Genomic DNA, 22,620 nt, shown 5'->3' on the forward strand with positions numbered 1-22,620 from the left:
TATTTGTTGCTATTCATTTATATTTGCATTTGCACAGTTGGTTGTCTTCTGCACTCTGGTTGCTCTTTCATTGATCCTGTTACAGTTACTGTTCTATAGATTTGCTGAGTATGCCCGCAGGAAAATGAATCTCAGGGTTGTATGTGGTGACATATATGTACTCTGATAATAAAATTTACTTTGAAGTAGTGGAACAAGCGGACGGGACTAGGCAGAAGATCAGGCTGGCATGGAATAAGTGGTCCAAAGTGTCTGTGTTGTACTCTATGACTCCTGTGAATCTTTCTTAATAAATATGGGTGTATTTTTTTTTTACCTTAAATCCTTGATGGTCAACCCAATTTCCTCAAGCAGGCTCAGTTTCAAATGTCAAGCTGTTCCACTGTAAAGGCTAGACCTGATCAGTAAATCACAGCAAACTGCAAGACAATCTTTTTACTGAATTCTTTGACCTGCAATAGTTCATGACGGCAAATAAACTACTCAGATCTGATGTACAGTAGACTTTCTAAAGGGAATTACTTGAATATCTTCCATTTGGCTTTACACTGTCACCTCGTTACAGAAGATCAATAGTATCTGTAGTTTACCTAAATAAAAACAAAGCAGCTCGGTTAATAGATTTAACATGCACTGAGGATTAGTTAACTGAATGAAAGCAAAGATGAGGAACAGATTATTTTCAGGTTGAGAAACAGTAACTAGTGGAGTTAGTGCTGGGTCCCTAGTTCACAGTCTACTTCGATGATTTGGATGAGGAGATAATGAGCAACTTATCCATGTTTACTGATGATATAAGGCTCGTTTAACAGTGCGATTTCAGAACAGCAAGGCAGAAAGGCTTCAAGAGGATAAACGTGGGCTACATATATGTGCAAATAAGCAATTGAGTGGAACATGGTGAAGCAATTCATTGCCAGAAAAACAGAAAGACAGAGTACTTAAACAATAAAAAAATTAATAATTATTGGAAGAGCGATCTGGATGTCTTTATAAACGAGTATGCAGGAAACATCGACGGCAGTTTTCATTCCTTATATTTTAAAAATCATAAATACACATCAATCAGGGTTGCACTGAGCTAAAAGGAGACTTGCGCATGTGGAAAGAAAATCATGTTCACTTTAAACCAAAACTTAACGCCACAATTTAGTACAATTCTTGTCAGTAGATCACTCACAATGAATTATTTATAAGGCAATCAGGAATTGAATTATTTCATTTTTGCTTAACTGGCAATAGTCTGTAGAGCATGCGACTGGATAGAAATAATGAATTGTGAGCTCTTGGTTAAAAAGGACTTTCTTCAGTTCTTTGCCAATAAGCTCAGTAAATTTGTACTGCATGAGAAGCTTTCAGAAGTCAGATATTAAGACTTGGCCGAGTGCAAGGCAATTTTTCAAGCCATGGTCCGAAACTTAAACATAAGTTAATGCAGCAAAGTCATGAAACAATTCTGGAAAGGAATATTCACCATTATCCTGAGTGCTCTGGCCAATTTATATAAACCCCTAGAGATATTTTTTTGGGATCATGCTATGCATTAACAGGCTGCTGAAACTGCAACTTTACAATGGTGATCACAATTCTAAAATACTTCATATGTTGTCAAATGCCCTGAATGCAGGAACTGTACATAAGTTTTTTTTTGTTTAAAGTACACCAGATGCAGCAGACAAAAGTTACAGCTGCAAGTTTACACAGAGTTGAGCCATATGCAAACTCTAGCAATGAACTATTGAGCTCAGTTAGACACAGGTAATGGTTTACAGCTTCTTTACATTTTCACTATTTATAAATGGAACTCTATTGAGATTCAGATAATGCAGTCACTACTTGGAGGCCGTTCAAGAATGATGTGAAATTATATCCAGTGGAAGAAATGCCAAAAAACTTTCAAATCCATTTATCAGTATTAATTGTTTCTGCCCATAACATTGGCAGAGTTTTACTTAATAGAGACCTGAATAAGCCATAACTGAAGTTACCTTCAAGTAGTTCTTTGACAGAACATTGGAATCATATTACTAAAGCCATCTTGATCTCCATAGCTTGAGCTGCTGTGGCAATCTGACATGACTGCTTTCTTTCACAGCCTTTGTAGTCTCTATTTTGTGGTAAAAGGTGAGTAAAATAGGCCCAATTTCAATTCCACAAGTCAAATGGGTTTGATTTAAATTGATCTCTTTCACAATATAGCTGGATATTTATTCTCAGACTATGGTACTTTTGGCTACATTAAAGCTCCCTCTCAAAACTTGGATTCAACTCATCGACACTGTCTGCACTGCTCCTTCCACCAACATTTGATACTCTAATGTTGCAGGAATGGGAGTCAAAATAAAACAATAGTCACCATTTAGTCTTCCAAAGACTCAATGGAGACCATGAAAGGATACAATTCCTCCTGGCTACTGCTGAACTGTTGGCTGTGTAGATCAGTATGGCTGTTGCCAATGCTCTGTCAGAGGCAGTTAAAGCTCACTCATTCTGTGGTACACAAGAACACTTCTTACCTCCTGAAGCACATATAAAGTTGGAGAAGTTATTTCTCAGCTTGACTTTTCAGATCCTTATATAAAAGTTGCTGGTGAACGCAGCAGGCCAGGCAGCACCTCTTCCTAGAGATGCTGCCTGGCCTGCTGCGTTCACCAGCAACTTTTATGTGTGTTACTTGAATTTTCAGCATCTGCAGAATTCCTGTTGTTTGCTTTTCAGATCCTCTTGTTTTTATCTGGGTTTGAGAAAACTATCTCCTTCACAGGCTTCTCATGAGCTAAAGAGTGACATAATTATCTGCTAGGTTGTTAATGCAGAGGTGTGCTGCCACAAATGGGATACAGTTCAATTTTATTTTGTGTTTTTTAAAATTTATTAAAGAGCAACAAAGAATATTGGTCTTAATGCAACATTCTCAAACAGGCAACGCTACAAAGCAAGGTATTGTGTAGAGGGATGGGAACTGCCATAAATGCACAGCCAATTCTGAAAGAATGTGCAATAAGATTGACTGAAATTGGCAGTCCGTGCAATATTCCCGTTAGACATTAGATGAGATACAAACTCCGACAGTGCGTCATTTCAAATCACAAAGTATACTAAATGTCACAATACCTTCAACTTTCATTAATATAAAAAAACTGCAATGTTGATGATTCAGAATATCTTAGCTCCCTGACGCACTGCAGGAATGCGTTTTACATCAATACAGCAACAACAAAACCATTTGGTCCGAGAGAGCCACAAACACAAAGTGCTGGAGGAACCCAGCGGGTAGAGGGGGTCAGGCAGCATCTATGAAGAGGAATAAGCAGTTGACACTTCAGGTCAAGGTCCTTCATCAGAACTGGAAAGGAAGAGGAAAGAAGCCAGAATAAGAATGTGTGGGGCGGGGAGGGAAAGGTGTACAAACTGACAGGTGATTGGTGAAACCAGGTGAGGGCGTGGGGGAGGGGTGAAGAAGTGAGAAGCTAGGAGGTGACAGGTAGAAGAGCTAAAGGGGTGAAGAAGGAGGAATCTGATAGGAGTAGAGAGTGGACCATGGGAGAAAGGGAAGATCTGAGAGAGCGCACACATTACAGCCACCTCTTAAGAATGGTTTTGGGTCCAGTTAGAGAATGATAGGACTAAGTGCATAGCTGCCAACATTTCCAGAGCAGGTATTAGGGTGAGAACTGTTATGTTTTGACCGGACATTCCTTTTGGTTCAGAAAATGCAAAGGGACCTAATCCCATGAAAAAAACTTAACCAATGATTTAGATAAAGAGTAATAAGCTGCAAAATAAAGTGTAACATTGCTTAATTCCTTTCCTATCTCAGCATATTATTCATCACCAAACTTCGTTGAAATCAGCAGGCAATCTGCAATATAAAGGGAACTTATTCTCAATCCCAGGATACGCATGCCCAATAGTGCTCCTCTCGGAGAGAGTTTTGATCATGATTCATAGTGGGTCATACAGTATCCTTTGAAAAATGTTCCAGAAAAATACAAGTACTTTTCCGAGCAAGGTATCCCACCAACAGTAAAATATTCAGTATTACAGGACAATGAGCAGTTGATTGTGGGATGGTCCAAAAAGGCTCACACTGACATTCAGCAGATTGATCTGCACAGAAAGCCTGATCTGGACTAGTAAGCTCACTTAAAGAAGTTCAGTAACCCTCCTTAACGTTACCTTAGTGAATAATAAACAGTTCTAACTCAAGAAAAGAATATAGCTTTGTGTTTCATTCATGTATTCAATTGGATGAGATGCAATTTCATTTTCTGTTATTAAAATGCCAACACAGTCGATATGGTTTCAACTCACAGGGATTCATTACTGTTTCAACAGTCAATTTTCCACGACTATTCCTGGAAGTACCCCTGCAAAAATAACCAGCAATTTTTATAAGAAAAGAATGTTCAAAGCCAAGCAAATAGTTTGCCGTGGGCAGATGAGGAAAACTTGTCCATATATCACGTTGGATGAAGATTGCACAGAAGGTAAACTATATTCTCATGAATGAAAGTATTGCTGAACCTGGATGGACAGTTGGATGTCATCTTATGCTCAAACATCTGCTTGAAGTGGATGGCCAGTGCAGAACAGGGAGAGATTTCCTGGAGCAGGTGGTATTCAATGGTAGGCAGTTTTTCACTGAAGACTGTGCTGGGTTCCTGAAGTCAGTATCCTGTACCTTTATCCTACATTTTCTCAATTAAGGCCATTTAAATAAATGAGAAAATTTCTAGCCTGAGCCAGGAGATCATCTCTTCCTAATCTCCTCGAGAAACTTAATCACTTCCTCATGACGGCCAGGTAATCAGAAGCAGTGTGGTGCTGGAAGCTGGGCTATGTGGGAGAAGACAGTCAGATCTTGTTCTCCTCAGTGCACTTGTCCACTCAGTGGAAACAAAGGCAAGTAAATTGCTGCAACAGCTCCGGTTGTCTCTGAGCTGTGACTGGCAGCTGATGTTTCAGGCAGAGCTAGGAAGGTTAATTTTAAAAGGTGCCAGAGCTGCCTGCATTCAACATTCTCCCAGAATGGAGGAACCAGCATCAAATTTCCTAAGACAGGCAGGTATTAAATGCTGTCGGTTGTCAGGATCAGAGGCGAGGGCCGGGCCGGTTCCACTCACTACTCCGCGACGTTTACTCGGCTCTGCGCTGAACCGAGGCCTGCTCCAGACTGCGCTGAACCGAGGCCTGCTCCAGACTGCGCTGAACCGAGGCCTGCTCCAGACTGCGCTGAACCGAGGCCTGCTCCAGACTGCGCTGAACCGAGGCCTGCTCCAGACTTCCTGTCTCTGGACTCACTTTTGTTCTGAATGCAATTTGCTTACTTTTATTGTTTGCATGATATGTTTTTTTCTAGTCACATTGGGTATCTGATGGTTTTATTTTTATGGGTCCTTTTGGGTTTCTTTGTTTTGTGGCTGCCTGCAACTAGATGAATCTCAAGGTTGTACAATGTATTCATACTTTGATAATAAATGTACTTTGAACTTTGAGCTTTGAAATGCTTTATTATTCAGTCACAGAGAAATAGAATCCTGCAACATGGAAACAGGTCCTTGGCTCACTGAGACATCACTTGCCCAATTACACTAATCCCAATTTTACTCCTCCATTAACTCCCACCAGATTCTACCACTCAACAAAGGTCAAGGGAATTTACGATAGCCAATCTGCACACCTTTGGGATGTGGGAGAAAACATACCTGGCCGCAGCAGAGGTCAGGGGTGAACCTGGAGTTGTGAAGCAGCACCTTGACCAGCAACGCTGCTGTAAGAGACAAATCCCGCTCCCAAAACTTCAAACTCTGTCAACCTCATATCAGTGAGAAAGTGTTGTCAACAGACCACAGGGATATTTGCTCAATCATCTCTGCCAAGTTAACTGATCTCAGCTAGAAAAAAGGACAAGGTACGGGAAGTTGCTTCACAACTCTGATACAGGGAGTTATAAGTGAATCAGTTCTCCTGTTGCTCTCAATCAAGCAATCCCAACTACAATGTGCTTCCATCCTGAAGTTAATGTACAGCAAAGCCAGGTCTGAGACCAGTAATAAGCCTAACCGTCACCTCTAAAGCAACACATCTCCTTAACTGACAGATGAGTAATGACCACACCTACAAGGAATCAAAGGATGAGCATCATCTCCTCAAATGGGGTTCAACATGTTCAGAGTAAGTGAGGTAAGTGACTACACAGTACAGGTTCAGCTCACACTTCTTAAACATTTAAGTACAACACAGCATTTTCCTCAGAAACAGGAAATCATTGTTGAGTTTCTTTGCTCAACGTTATGAGAAATGATTGATTCTGTGGGAGTATGGCATGTTACTACAGAAATAGGCTATGTAAGACTAGGATCTATTGTACAGCATCCTGAGCTGGCCAACTAAAGCAGAGATTAAACTGAGACAAGTTACCATATTCATTGCCACAAAGGCAGAATTGTGAAATTCCATGAGGAGAAATGCTACAAGTTGCAAAAAAGGTACAAAGAAAGATTTCTTTAGTTCCCAAATAAGAACATTCTGCCTGAATAACTGAAATGGAATATTTTGAAGCAACTCCATTCTTACTCAGCACATCAGTGTCACTCATTAATCTCCCTCAGTATTACAATAGATAAATAATTTGCAAGAGATAGAACATAGAAAACCTACAGAACAGTACTGGCCCTTCAGCCCACAATGCTGTGCTGAACATTTCATGACATACTGTTTGTCAATGGCAATAAACCTAATTCTGATGCAACAAATAGTTCAAAATAGAATGGCTATTTTGAATGACTGTTTAGGGATAACACTGCAAACGTTTTATCTAAGTTCACCAAATTTCCCCCAGATATTTATATACAAACTTTTTGCCACAGACGGAAAAGATGCCAAAGAGTTGATTGGTATGAAAGAGCTGGAGGTGGAACTGGAGAATTTGGATATTAATGATGACATCATAGGGGAAGAAGAAGTAACTGGTGAAACAGAAGACTTCAGTCAAAAGTTTCTTGAGGAACACAGTAACATTCTACTTAACACATCTAGCTTGTTCTTCTACCACTGTGTGCCTTTGTGTTTGATTTTTAAAAAATATATCATTGTAGAATTAAACAACCTTTTAAAACTAGGTATTGCCATTGGGTTCCACAAGATTATCACTTTTGAACTGTCTGCCTTGGTCACAGAAAATGCCAGTTGTTGGTTTTTCTCTGATAATACCCTACAAATCCCATCCATGTTAATACAACCTTTCACTTGGTGTTTTCTTTCAGAGCACCTGATTCCTCTTGCTTCTCTGAAGTAAGGACGATCTAAATGCAGGCATCAGGGATTGAACGCGGGTTGCTGAAGCTGGTTGCTCTGCCAGCTGTGGCACTGTGCCCCACTATGATGATAATTGGTTCTCCATAGTATCTGATGATGACAGTTAGATTTGTGCAATTCTTCTGTTGCACTGTTGGATTAAGATGACGTGAAATGCACAAACAAACCTGTGCAGAAGAGATCTTACAGCTAGTTAACCATGACACAGCATACCGCCCCAATCTTCCTTAGCCTCTCTTCTTGGTATGAATACTTGCCCATAATTGATGGTTCATTAAGGCACTCTGCTAAACAAGTTGTGGTAAACGATGCACATTGATGTCTGACTAACCTTGGCTGGATATCATTGGATTAGCTGGACTTGTCTATCTGGTTTTAAAGAATGCAGGAACACCTGCTGTCTCTCCTTTAGATGACAACTATAACTTGTACCCATTCAGCAGTTCAAGTCAGTTGAATGACCCAAGGCATTTTAATAGGAATGTTATGAAACAAAATTTAGCACTAGTCTATGTAAGGGAACATTGGGGTAGATTATCAGAAATTGAAAAGAAGGGGTCACAGTAAGAAACCTCAAAAGCAGAAAGAGGAAGAATGGGAAAGAATCTCAAATGTATGGTCTTGGTAACCGTTGAGAGTCATAGAGTACTACATCACAGAAACCATCCCGCGTGGTCACAAGGAGAAAGTGCAAACTCCTTACTGACAGCAGCAGGAACTGAAATCCGGTTGCTTACACTTTAATGGAGTTATGCTAACTGCCGTGCTACCCATAAATTCTTTTTGATTCCTTTGAAGAACAAGACGAAGAGGAAGCCAGCACAGGGTCACATCTGAAATTGATTGTGGATGCTTTCCTGCAACAGCCCCCCCCACTGTGTCAACCGTGACTTGATTGACAAGGTAGGTACAGAGCCCATTTGCGTTTGAGAAGTGTATGAACGTTGTACGCCTAAACGAGATGCCTGATGCTGAATGAGATCACAGGAGCACAGTTTGCTCGAATGGTCACTGACTGAAGCACAAAACATGAAGGGTTTCGGCCCGAACTGTTGACTATTCTTCCTCTTCCATAGATGCTGCATGACCTGCTGAGTTCTTCCAGCACCTTGTGTGTGATACTCTGGATTTCCAGCATCGATGTCCTTAAAGTCGGGTGAAAAATATATCTTGACTTGCTGATGCTGAATTGAAATGGCATTGCTGTAGAACATCAATAAATCTAGAACAAAGAATTATTTGAGCTGACATGACTTATTCTTTTACTACTTCCTTAATATGTTTGTCTTTCATTACATAGTAACCTAGCAAGCTAACAAAGGCTTCCGAAAACTTCTTAACTGAAATAAGGACATTTATAAAACTCTTAACATATTGAAATGGAGAGACGCAAACACGAGGGTCCTGACGAAGGGTCTGGGCCTGAAACCTCGACTGTACCTCTTCCTAGAGATGCTGCCTGGCCTGCTATGTTCACCAGCAACTTCTATGTGTGTTGCTTGAAATGGAGAGATAGGAGTTTCACTGAATCTGCAATGTAACACATACTCCACTCTGAAGCTGTAATTATATCAACTTTCCTTCAGTTTTAATACATGAAGCTCTCTGGAGGCAAAGGAGTAATCAACACACTAAATTTGTTTTCCTATAAATTCAGTGAAACTTGGAGAAAACTTTTTATTTTTCAACTTACAATTATATAAAGCCTTCGACATTGTGATACATCTTAAGATGCTTCAGGGGATGTAAGAAGACTGAGCTCAGTTTTAACCACAAATGAGGTTTTTATGGTGGATGACCAAATGCTTTATTACAGAGCTGGATTGAGGGAGGATCTTAAGTTAGAGATGAATGTAAAGCGTAAAACCAGAATTGAAGAAAGACAGGGAATGAATGATTTGAAATAATAATTAAAGTGGAGATCACTGTAGGCACAGAGCAGTTCCAAAGAAAGAACGCTAAATCTGGCATGTTGCTGGGTGGGGAGTCAAGAACTACTGGAAAATTACTACATGGGATTGGTGCAATCCAGGGTAGAGGCACAGATTTTTGTTTTTGACTTAACAATATTTGAAACTGCATCAGAAACACAAACTAACAAAATCAAATAGCTTCACAAGAATATTATATATAAGTTAACTCAATAAGAAGATATTAGGGACAGACAAGATCATATATTTATTACACTGGAGGAGGCAATCTAACCCATCAATCCCATCCTGGTTTTTGGCACATCCTGTTGCTTTCCATATCCCTAAAAAGGTACCTTCTCACATGCTTCTGTCTAGTTCCTTTCTGTATTCCTTGACTGACTGTACTTCCACCTCTCTTACAGAAAGTAAATTTCAGATCATCACACTTCACTTAAAAAATACTGTTTCTCACACCCAACCCAGCCCCAACATTCAAATTTCAATGTTCAAAGTAAATTTATGATCAAAGTATATACAAGTCACCATATACAACCCTGAGATTCATTTTCTTGTGGGCATACTCAATAAATCCACAACAGAATAATAACCAGAATAGAATTAATGAAAGACCGCACCAACTTGGGCGCTCAGTGTGCAAAAGACACAAACTGTGCAAATCAGAAAGAAAGAAAGAAATGATAATAATAATAAACAGGCAATAAATATTGACAGCATGAGATGAAGAGTCTTTGAAAGTGAGTCAATGATGGGGTGAGTCAAGTTGAGTGAAGTTATCCCCTTTGGTTCAAGAGCCTGGTGGTTGAAGGGTAATAACTGTTCCTGAACCTGGTTGTGTGGGTCCTGTACCTTCTTCCTGATGGCATCATTGAGAAGAGAGCATGTCCTTGCAATTTTACCCACCAGAAATGACACAAGGGTGGAGATTCCGAATACATGGTGTGATTGAAGGAACTTGTTTAACAACGTTAAAAGAAGCACATTATCTAACAGGTAGGATAGACAAAGAAGAGTTAATAGAAGTTGTTTTTAAACACGCAAACACGAGGAAATCTGCAGATGCTGGAATTTCAAACAACACACATAAAAATTGCTGGTGAATGCAGCAGGCCAGGCAGCATCTATAGGAAGCGGTACAGTCGACGTTTTGGGCCGAGATCCTTCATCAGGACTAACTGAAAGAAGAGATAGTAAGAGATTTGAAAGTGGGAGATCCAGAATGATAGGTGAAGACAGGAGGGGGAGGGATGGAGCTAAGAGCTGGACAGTTGATTGGCAAAAGGGATATGAGAGGATCTTGGTACAGGAGGCCTAGGGAGAAAGAAAGGGGGAGGGGGGAAGCCCAGAGGGGATGGGCAATGAGTTATAGTGAGAGGGACAGAGGGAGGGGGGAGAAGGAAGAGAGAGAGAGAGAGAAAGAGTGAGCGAGAGAGAGAAAATAAATAATGGATGTGGTACGAAGGGAGGTGGGGTTTAATGGAATTTAGAGAAGTCAATGTTCATGCCATCAGGTTGGAGGCTACCCAGATGGAACATAAGGTGTTGTTCTTCCAACCTGAGTGTGGCTTCATCTTGACAGTAGAGGAGGCCGTGGACAGACATATCAGAATGGGAATGGGATATGGAATTAAAATGGAATTCTCCTCCTTCATGATTTGATTCCAGATTGCCCTCCACAGATCTGTCACTGCTGCTTTCTACTGCCACAGAGAGCTGGACACAATGTGCCAAGTTAGGGCCTTCTAATTGTGGATGGCAACAAAAAAAAAACTGCCTTCTATTTCACATACCAACATTTTCGTTATTCAGTTAGAGGGTGTCAGCAATTTCATGATTGGGAAGGTTCCTGCTTTTGAGTCAGAAGTTTGTAGATTCTGACCACATTGCAGAGACTTGAACACAAGAACTTGGTTGCCAGCAACCAAGACATGCCAGTGATGTCTGAGATGCCTCCTTTCAGATAAGATAATGCTCTGTCTTTTCTCCATGTGAGGGTTAAGGATAGTATTATTATCAAAGTATGTATGTTTTTTTGGGCGCATGCGCCGGTTGTGCATGCAGCCTGCTACAGCCGTTCCGACCAGTTTTCTTAGTTTTTTCTTCTTACTTTTTTAACTTACATTATTTGTTGTGTTTTTTTCACGGTAACACATTTTTTTTTATATATAATTTTTATTAAATTTTCAAAAAGAATACATGAAAAGATAAAATCTACCCCCCCTCCCCTTAACCCTCCCCCCCCCATATATATAGTCCTACCTAAAAGAAAAAAAGAAAAAAAAAAGAAGAGCCACCTGGGTATTGGAAGGTTTCCACACGCTCCATGGGATTCGAAATAAATTTGGTATAATTATTCGTTACTTTCCCCAAGTAACCAAATTCTTTGTCGGAGCACTTAAGTATGACATCCTATCTTTTGTAAATAAGGGCGCCAAATATTCAAGAATGTTACATAATTATCTCTTAAATTATAAGTAATTTTTTCAAGTGGAATAGAACTAGCCATTTCATTATTCCAACGATCCATACTTAAATACGAATCAGATTTCCAAGTAACTGCTATAGTCTTCTTAGCTACTGCCAATGCAATTTTTATAAATTCTTTCTGATATTTATTCAATTTAAGTTTCGGTTTTATCCCTTCAATATCACCTAATAGAAATAATACAGGGTTATGTGGAAGTTGAATTCCAGTAATTTGTTCCAATAAGATTCTTAAATTTATCCAAAAGGGTTGAATTTTAAAACAAGACCAAGTAGAATGTAGAAAAGTACCAATTTCTTGATTACACCGAAAACATTTATCAGATATATTTGAATTTAATCTATTTATTTTTTGTGGCGTAATATATAATTGGTGTAAAAAATTATATTGTACTAATCTAAGACTCATTTGGTGCATAAATATTCATAAAAGTCCATAGTTCGGAAAAAAGTTGACAATGTATAATCACATATCTCCCCGCAGAATCAGTTATTACATTTTGTATTCTAATTGGTAACGTTTTATTGATCAAAATTGCTACTCCCCTCGCTTTTGAATTAAATGAGGCCGCAACAACATTACCCACCCAATCTCTCTTTAGTTTCTGATGTTCTGTTTCTGTTAGGTGTGTTTCCTGTAAAAAAGCTAAATCTATCTTCATTTTTTTTTAATATATGTTAAGATTCTTTTTTTTTTCACTGGTCCATTAAGTCCATTAACATTAAAACTCAAAAAATTCAATAAATTAGTCATTATTCTTAACAAAGTTACTCCAATCTAAAACATTACTTATCTTCTCAACTCTCATAGTTCCTTGGGGAATCTCTTTAAACTTCACCATGGTGCTATGTGTTCCCCCCCCCAACCTTCCAGGCAAAAAGAGAAAAAAAAGATAGAAAAAAAAGAAAAAAACAAAATACCCCCCCCCCACTAATGTTGTGAATGAAAAGATACACACCACTACCCCCCTCCAATTTACGGGTCGCGGCAAAAGCCACGCTTACACACATGATTAACGTAGCAATCGACCAGTGCTTCTTCCAGCTCCCCAGCAACAAAAAAAGTTATATATATATATATATAGACAAAATTAGTATTATTCCCAGCTAATTTCCTCCAGTATTAACCTTTCTTACCCCCCTCATATAATTAATACTATATTTATACATTCATCCAGCTTCAAAAATCCAACAAATCCATTCTTAAGCCCAATCTTCATCTTCCATCTATCTCGCTTTCCTGAGTTTGTTCTTGTATCTGGTGAATATTCAGAGAATCTTGCACAAACTGCTCTGCTTTCTGGTAGTCATCAAAAAATCTTTTTTCTCCACCAGACAAAAAAATCTTCAAAGTTGCAGGATAACGCAGTATAAATTGATAACCATGCTCCCATAGGGTTTTTTCCACTGGATTAAACTTCTTCCTTTTCTTCAAAAGTTCGTAACTTGTATCAGGGTAGAAAAAAACTCTTTTCCCTTTAATTATCAATGGCCCTTTTCTATCTTTGGCAGCTCGAACAGCTGCCTGAAGAATCCTTTCCTTGTCTTGAAATCTTAAGAATTTTATTAAAATCGGTCGTGGATATTGGTCATCTTTTGGTTTTGGTCTTAAAGCTCTATGTGCCCGCTCAATTTCAATTGGTCGAACCTCCTCTCCTATTTGCAAAACCTCCGGGATCCATCTTTGAAAAAATTCTATTCGCTTTTGTCCTTCCATACCTTCTGTAAGACCAACAATTTTAATATTATTACGTCTACTGAAATTTTCCAACATGTCCACTTTCTCCAAGAGTCGGTTTCTTTCCGAGTTCCAGACAAGCAAATCATTTTCTGTTTTTTCCACTCTATCATTCATAAGCCCCATTTCTCTTTCCATCTTCTGAAGCTTCTTTTCCATTTTGTCCTGTCTTTCCATAACTTTATTATAGCATCTCTTCGTATCTCTAAGCTCCTCTCTTACTTTCCTTAATTCAGCCGTTGATTGCAATACAGCCTCTCTTATGTCTCTATCATCTCCTTTACTTCCAATCGCTTCTAGTTCTTCCTCCTCTTCTTCATCTGTGTTCTCTGCAGAATCCAGTTCTGTCTCTAAGTCACTTTCAATTGCAGTGGGTGTCGATTCTTGTAGTTTACGTTGTGTCGATTTGCACATGTGCTCTTCTTTGCGTATGCGCAATTCCGTTATCTTCTTCGGAGCAACCTCTGCCACCGCCATTGCTCCCTGTTCTACCGAAGGAGATCCAACCTGAGTCCAAGGCTCCATCGTTGCAGTAGGCCCTTTTTTCTTCCCGTCTCGCGGCTGCTTCGCAACAGCAGACTTTTTTTGTTGCGGTTTAGGAGGCATATCGTAAAGTAATCTTACAAAGTTTATAAATAGTTTTCAAAAAATATTTACCAACTTTGTTTTATTTAAACGGTACTTTACTGATTTGTTGCGGGAGAGCTGAATTTACACGTCTCAATCCCACGTCATCACGTGACGCCCCCACGGTAACACATTGAAGCTTCACCCTCTCTAACATGCTGGTGGAGAGAGTTTTATTTGGGTTTTTAGTGCTGGAAATAGTTACATTCGGACACGTCTCATTAGCGAGGCAGCAGGATGGCCGCATTGTTTATTCCAGGGACCAGCTGATTGCGCTTATGCCGGCCGGTTTAGTGAACAGAGCGGCGAACACCCCAGCTGAAATCTGGCGGAAAACACACAGAGGATGCAGAGGGGGATCAAAAAGGAGAGGAAAGACGACCAGGTGGAGACAACAGAGACTTATGGAGAAGAGGAGTTCTCCACTTGGACTGCACGTGGTCATACCCAACCAAAATTTTTCCATGGAGGGCTTCCAGACCATTCAGGCTGACCGGAAGTGCACTGAGAGCAGTAAGCGTAAAGGAGTGGGGGGCTTGCTGTTCTGGTTAACAACGGTTGGTGCAATCCTGGTCATATTACGATCGAGGAACATGTTTGTGACCGGATATTGAACTTTTTGCTGTTGGACTCCGGCCATATTTCACCGAGATACAACACTGAGCGTCACGGGAGGTTGTTCCTGCCTGTGGCCATCGAACTTTGCAGCTCCTACCGTGGAGGGTCAGACACCCTTAGCCAATAGGCTGGTCCTGGACTTATTTCCATCTAGCATAGTTTGCATATTGTTGTTTGATTGTTTGTGGTTTTGTATTTCTATATTTCTGCTCTATTCTTGGTTGGTGCAGCTGTAACGAAACTCAATTTCCCTCTGGATCAATAAAGTATGTCTATATCTATGTCTATACTATCTATAACCTTGAGATATGACTCCTTACAGGCAGTCATTAAACAAAGAAACCAAACAGAACCCCTTTAAAAAAACTGTCAAACACACACTGTACAGAAAAAAAACAAATAAGCAAATAACATCCAGAACTGATGTTCACAAAAGTGAGTCCACAGCCACGGAGCCTGTCATCGCTGTAGCTGATCAAGGAGTCTGTCAGATGCAGGGTGCAGCGCGCAGCCTCTGTTCAGTGCAGAGATGGCTAAACCTCGCGAAGCCACGAACTGAACACCAGCTCACCTGTCTCCTCCAGCCCCGACACCTTGACCTTTTCAATGTAGCCCGCCACTTAAATCAGCCCAACCTCAGGTTGTTCCTCACTCTGGGACCCAGAGCCCTGCTGCCTCGACGTAAAAAATCCACGACATTCATTGGCGAAGAGCTGTCTTGGCCAATACTTGTCTCTCAGATAATGGTACTAATGTCATATTCCTGGTTGTAAGATCTTCAAACTTCTACAGATGTACAATGGAATGCATTCTGGTTGCATCTCGGCCTGGTATGGAAACTCCAGTGCACAGAATTGCAAGAAGCTACAGAGAGTGGTGGACTCAAGACAGTAACATCACGGTAATGGTTATTCCCACCATTGAGGACATTCATAAGAGGCTATGTCTCAGGAAAGTGATATCCATCTCCAAAAACTCCCTAGATATGGGCCTTGTCCTCTTCTCGTTGCTGACAATAGACAGGAGGTACTGAAAACACAAATTTCAAGGTTCAACAACAACTTCTTCTCCATGGTCACCAGGTTCTTGAAATAACTTGAAAATCCGTAATTCTGTCTTAGACTGTATTTCTCTGAACTTGCAATGATGTAATTATGCTTACTTTTGTTTATTTTGTCATGCAAATTTTGCATAATTTGGTTTATGTCACTTGCATTTGTCATGTTTGCAATGTACTGTGCTACAGTTGCAAAACGATAGTTTTCATGGCATTTATCATCTTTGTATGTATGCCTCGAACTGTATGCACACTGGTTTCAGTATTTTGTATTGCTTACAGGTGACAACACTTCAAAGGTACTTCTTTAGCTCCAAAGTGCTTTGTGAAATCCTGAGCTTTTACAATGAGATGATTCATGTTTCCTTATGACATAGGAAGAAGTCTTTCAGACCATCAAGTCTGTGCCAGCTTTCAAACCAATTCCATCGCCTAATTACTTTCCCTGGGTATAATCTTGGTGTAATGCACATTCATTGTTTTTTGAAATAGCGCACTCCAATATTGCCTCTAGAAATAGCATTTGTTATTACCTTATGAATAACAGGTGAAGTATGCTCGATATACACAGTAACTATTATTTAAAAGTTCAAAGGTTCATTTATTATCAAAGTATACAACTCTGAAATGCTTCAGTTCTCCGGGTAGCCATGAAACAAAGAAAGAAAAGAAAGGCAGCGTGATCATCAATCCCCAAATCCCACCTCCCCACAAAAAAATGAACAAAAACGTTTCAGGCACATTGCCGGCCAAATACCTCCTCCCATACAAAAACTAATCAAAACATATCAGGCAAAACGAGGAGATTGAGTTAAAAAACACAGAATATAAAAACTATAAGACTGAGGAAAAAGGTAACCATAGTCCAAGTCCACATCCAAAACGCAGAAAAACCTGGACAACACTCTCTGGGCACAGCAGTGGGCTCTCCCATCTCCAGTATGGAGCAACCAATCAAAAGGCAAGCAGCCGGCGCTCATCCTCTGCACTCATTTTGATGCTTCAATCTCCCTCATTGCTTTAACTGGCAAACACTGGAAGCTTTAATCGGTGAAATGGAGCCAACTTTGGGTTGCACCCCACCCTGCAGCCTGCCCGCTATGTGCAAGCTGCCTCCTGGAATCCTCTCAGAGACCACAGAGCACTGGAACACCCAAGCGATCTCCAAATTTCTGCACTCGCCTTGATGTTTCAATCACCCCCATCAGTTTACTTGGCAACAATGGAAGCTATAATCAGCAAAATGAGGTCAAACATCGGTTCGTGAGCCATCTTGCATCCTTCTCGCCACGAGTTTCACTCACGCTGCCTCTGCCTCCCAGAATCCTCTTGGAGACTGCAGAGCACTGAAGCACCCAAACGATCTCCAAACAGCAAATCACAGGCTCCAACAGTCCCAGAATCACATTCAAGATGAAAAACAAACATAACAAACATAAAAGAAGTGAAAAAGATGGTTTCACGATCCATCCAGATGTCGACCAAAGGAGCGTTGTATGCAGGTGCCATCTTGACCGGAAGATCTCACCTATGGTCAATGTACCAGAATGTGCCAAAGAAACTGCCTTTTGGTTCATATGTACACTCAGTGGCCACACTATTAGGCTACACCTGCTTATCAATGCAAATATTTAATCAGCCTATCATGTGGCAGCAACTCAACGAATAAAAGCCTGCAGACATGGTCAAGAAATTCATTTGTTGTTCAGACCAAACATTAGAATGGGGAAGAAATGTGATCTAAGTTACTTAAATGTAGAATGATTATTGGTGCCAGACTGAGTGCTTTGAGTATTTTGGAAGCTGCTGGATCTCCTTGGATTTTTACACACAACATGCTCTAGAGTTTACAGAGAGAAGGAAAAAAAATCCAGTGAGTGGCAGTTCTGTGAGCAAAAACACCTTGCTAATGAGAAAGGTCAGAAGACAATGGCCAGACTGGTTCAAGCTTACAGGAAGGTGACAGTAACTCAAATAACCAGTGGTATGCAGAAGAGCATTAAGGAACACTCGACACATCGAACCTTGAAGTGGATGGGTTACAGCAGCAGAATACCACATTAAGTTCCACTCATGTACCTAATATAGCGGCCACTGAGTGCATATATAGCCCCTGCTTTTGTTTACTAAGCATCACAAAAGCAAGACAATATCACCTGAGGTCTTGTGTGGTACAAGGTTTGACAGAAGTAATAATTAAAAGGGAACAAAATCTGACTCTCAGCAGTACAAAGAGTCAGTTGTTGCTGATTAAATTTAGATGCAGATAGTAAAACAGTAATAAATATAATGTTACTAAACCCACAGTTAATGATTCATATCAAATCTCAGAGACAGGAAAGTAGAGTGAGATTAATTGCCAAAGCTGTGTTGACAATATTCTATTGTCAGACTGTCCATCTGAGAAGAAATATACTAACATGGAGTGCACATACAAATGTACACTTTAGCCACACCTAGAATGCACAGGCAGCAAGAAACCTTTCAGAGCATTCTGTACATACAGATGAAGACAGCAAGACTAAAGTGTATGGTTAACTCGGTGACAGTGGATGCAATTGGTTTGATAGGCTTACTGCCATTATACTCTACCTGACTGCTATACATCATGTGACCAGCAATTAATGCCCTTCCATCATTGCTAGTATGAAACACAAATATATACAGTAATAAATAACTGCTGCAAAACAGATTTAGATGAAAATATGCTAATGTACACAAATTAAAACAGACTCAAAGTTGCACACACATACATTGTACAATTCCGCCACAAGGGAAGAGATGAATGAACACAAGGAAGCTAATTACAGACAATGATGCAAAGTTATAAGATTATTTCATGTGATTTCGATAAGTAATATTCTTAAGGTTCAGTGATTTGAGTAATGAAGGTGTAGAAAGCGACACTGCAAGTGCATGATTGTAGTATGTTAAACAAAATCATAAATGCTGCTGTACAATGGCAGGTGCTAAACATAATAATGGAAATTACAATGAAAGTATAAGGCTATCTATTTGACCGTGCCTTAGAACTTATTACTTCCCATTTTGCCAGGGTGCACAGGGTGGTAATTACAGATGGTAATTCTTCTCCCAATAAACAACAATTATCTACACAATAATAATAGAAACTGAACCTGTATAAGTGTTACAAACTTTTCAACACTTCTCAGCCAACATACTGGCAACAGGTAGAACATTACTGAAGGTAAAACTAAGCAAGATGGAACAATGCCAATACTAAATTGTTTACACAACACGTACCTAGATAGACAATTAACTTATGCACTTGCAAGGTAAAGGATGTCACATATAGGTTCTTGAAAGGTATATTTAAAATTGCATCAAAACACAGAAATAATAAATGTGAGAATCAATCATGGAGAAAGGGAAGAACAACACATTGACCGTCAACTGGGAATCCACATGGCAAGGGGTTTCAGCCAAGGTCAACCTGAAGTTCCAAACCTACTTCTGACGAGGTAGTGACTTGCTTTGATCTTCTCATTAATTCATGCCACATCTTCATTTTCTGCAGAGAATCCGTCCTAGGTGTCCTGACATTAAAGTGTCACTGGCAGGAATGGCAAATCCAGAACTGGAACTTGCAGGCTCCTCAGAACAAGACATTCAAGAAAGGCGCTGAACTCCACTTCTTCAGCATGCTGTAAACTAGCAATATTCCACACTGAGAATTCCTTCCTCATCTTCAACAACCACGTGTGTACCATGTTGGTTGTCCTTATTTTCCTCAATTAAAACTTACCTCAAGCTGCAGATACAAATAAACCTCAATGCTTGGATTTTGGGTGAGTTTAAGGGCACAACCATACAGGGTAGGAGTGCAAGCTGTGAGGCATTACAACCCAACCCTGATTTACTCACTATTCAGGCCAGCCTGAATTCACAGAGCAGGGCTTTGAGATATTTCCCCTTCCTAATTACAACTGCTTCAAGCCAAGTCGATCAATAGTGAATTGAACAAAATGAATTTTCACTTAAATAAGATTCTTGAAAAACACAGTGCAATTTTTTTGCTGACAAGTTGATGATAGAAAAAGAGAGCCAAAAACGGACTGATTCTGCCTTTCTCTTCATGATCAGAGCCTGGTATTCTTAAGTTGCAAACAGCTCAGAGGAGTCAAATAAGAATACAAAAAATCTAATTCCTCCAATTTTTTATTTAGCCCATTAACATCCCCCAATTCCCAGTCACAGTTTATCACACCTTCTCCACAAGGCAAAGCACTATTTTCATTCAGTTGTTGATATTATGTATCAAATAGCTATTGGTTAGCGACAATGGATTGTAAAGCTACAACACCTATACTGTAGTTGCAAAACAATCAACTCTTGGTGGAATTAAACAGTCTTTGACTCCATTTTCAACTTTTCATTACAATGGATGTTTCTTTATCAATAAATACTTGAAACTTTAAGTTGGGAAATTGATAGAAACTTACTCACAATTCTAACAGACTTAGTCTCTTTACTGATTATTTAAAGTATATTCAAAGCAACAGAAGATAAAGAGGCAAAGAATCAGACCAGAGTCCACATTATGTCAATGGCATACCTTCCTATTAGTGACATAATTCATCACAAGCAACTCTGAATGAAGATTGCTCTCAATTCAAAATCACATCATTTTAATTGTCTATTACTTTTGCACTTTACATTACGCTTTCATTTAGTGGTTAATTTGATTGTGGATAATTAAATCCATTATTGTGCATCAAACAAACAGACCAGAGCAACTTGTCAGAAGAATCTCTGGGCCCTCAAGAGATTAATTTGTTTACAATCAGAGTGTAATTTTTTTGAGTGTTGCTTGGACTTGCCGTCCTGTACAGTAACTGACAGGTGCTAAAGGAAATGCAATAGAAGAACATGAGCGGGTCGCTTAATTTTTAATACATAACAGAATGAATCTTTAGGGAGAAACTTCTCATATAGACATAATACAAATCACAAACCATAGCAACCTCCTATCTTAGGAAATTAAAATCAGCTGGGAGTAAAAAAAATAAAATTTGGGCAGTGGAGGAGGCAGAATGATAGAGTTGTGATTTGTAATCAGATACTGCTCTGGCTCCAAGCCACCAACATAACTCTTATTGCAAAAAAAATTGGGTGCAGCACTCTCCCATGAAAAAAATTGGAGAATAGTTTAGGGATTTACACAATAATCTATTGCAAGGTATAAGATGCAAATTAAGTAGAGCTGCAGCTGCTGACTCACCTGCTTCGGCAGTCTTGATTTTGGAGGATGGCATACTGGGTTCTCCCATTCCCAGGGTATTTGTTGCAATGACACGGAATTCATAATCCATCCATGGAATTAGATCCACAACTTTTACTGTTTCCATGTTGCCTTCTATAAACTCGGGATCTAAATGAGGATAAAGGATGGAAAGAATGGTTTCAAACTTGATGGCCTGAACCAAAGACTGCAACAATGAGGGCAACTTTTTGCTGGAGCTAAACTTTCACTGGGACATGAGTTGTTTAATTAATGAATTATCTTACAGGATCTGAAAATGGATGCTGAGTCAAGAAGAATCAGAATCAGGTTTAATATCACCGGCACGTGTCGTGAGATATAAAATAGTTAACTCAAATAAGTATTACAAAAATATAAATTAAAAATAACAGTGAGGTAGTGTGCATAGGTTCAATGTCCATTCAGAAATTGGATGGCAGAGAGAAAGAAGTTGTTCCTGAATCATTCAATCAATTAGAAGACCGTATTTCCTGAGTGATGGGGGTCTTTAATAATGGACACCGTCTTTTTGAGGCATTCCTCCTTGAAGATGTCCTGGATACTATGGAGGCTAGTGCCCATGATGGAGCTGACTAATTAACAACTCTCTGCAGCTTACTTCAATCCTGTGCAATAGCTCACCAATACCAGATGGTGATGCAGCCATTCAGAATGCTCTTCATAGTACATCTGTAGAAATTTGTGAGTGTTTTAGGTGACATAACAAATTTCCTCAAACTGCTAATGAAATACAGCTACTGCTGTGATTTATTTGTAGCTGCTTTGATACGTCGGGTGCAGGTTATGTCCTCAGAGATTCTGACACCCAGGAACTTGAAATTGCTCACTCCTTCACACTTCTGACTCCTCTATGAGGACTGGTGTGTGTTCCCTCGTCTTACCCTTTCAAAAGTCCACTATCAGTTCTTTGATTCTTTGATTTCTTTGGCCCTCTCGTCACCATCTAAGATTCTGCCAACAATGGTTGTATGGTCATCAAGTTTATAGTTGGCATTTGAGCTGAGCCGAGCCATACAGTCATGGGTGTAGAGAGGGTAGCAGGTCAGTGGACGAAGCACACATCCGTAAGGGGCGCCAGTGTGAATTGTCAGCAAGGTGGAGGTGTTATTTCCAATCCACACAGATTGTGGTCTTCTGGTTAGGAAGTCGAGGATCCAGTTGCAGAGGAAAGAACACAGACCCAGGTTCTGGAGCCTTTCAATCAGAAATGTAGGAATGATGGTGTTAACCACTGAGTTGCAGTCAATAAACAGCATCCTGACTATTATCCAGGTAATCCAAGGCCACGTGAAGAGCCAATGAGATCGTGTCCACCATACTGTGGTGATAGGCAAATTGCAGTGGGTCCAAGTCTTTGCAGAGGCCAGAGTTGATTCCAGCCATATCCAACCTCTCAAAGCACTTCATCACCATAGATGTGAGTCCAACTGGATGACCGTCATTAAGGCAGCTCACCCTATTCTTCTTGGGCACTGGTACAATTGCTGCCCTTTTGAAGCAGGTGGGAGCTTCTGACTGTAGCAAGGAGAGATCGAAAATGTCTTTGAACATCCCCGCCAGT

At 39.9% G+C, this 22,620-nt stretch overlaps 1 protein-coding gene and 1 long non-coding RNA gene across 9 annotated transcripts in view; one reads left to right on the forward strand and one right to left on the reverse strand.

The window, feature by feature from the left end:
* The window catches only part of LOC134351698 (uncharacterized), a 31,629-nt gene extending 23,089 nt beyond the window's left edge, over positions 1–8,540 (forward strand). The window contains exons 2-3 of the long non-coding RNA XR_010019237.1: positions 8,119–8,223; positions 8,397–8,540. This is a non-coding gene — a long non-coding RNA (uncharacterized LOC134351698). The remainder of the gene's footprint in view (positions 1–8,118; positions 8,224–8,396) is intronic.
* LOC134351697 (contactin-1-like) overlaps positions 1–22,620 on the reverse strand; it is a 752,292-nt gene that overhangs the window by 187,662 nt on the left and 542,010 nt on the right. For all 8 annotated transcript variants that reach the window (XM_063058216.1, XM_063058217.1, XM_063058215.1 and 5 more), the window contains one exon: positions 21,018–21,167. In XM_063058216.1, the coding sequence (XP_062914286.1) occupies positions 21,018–21,167 (150 nt within the window). The remainder of the gene's footprint in view (positions 1–21,017; positions 21,168–22,620) is intronic.

This window comes from Mobula hypostoma, chromosome 9, assembly GCF_963921235.1.
Source record: "Mobula hypostoma chromosome 9, sMobHyp1.1, whole genome shotgun sequence".
Lineage (NCBI taxonomy): Eukaryota > Metazoa > Chordata > Chondrichthyes > Myliobatiformes > Myliobatidae > Mobula > Mobula hypostoma.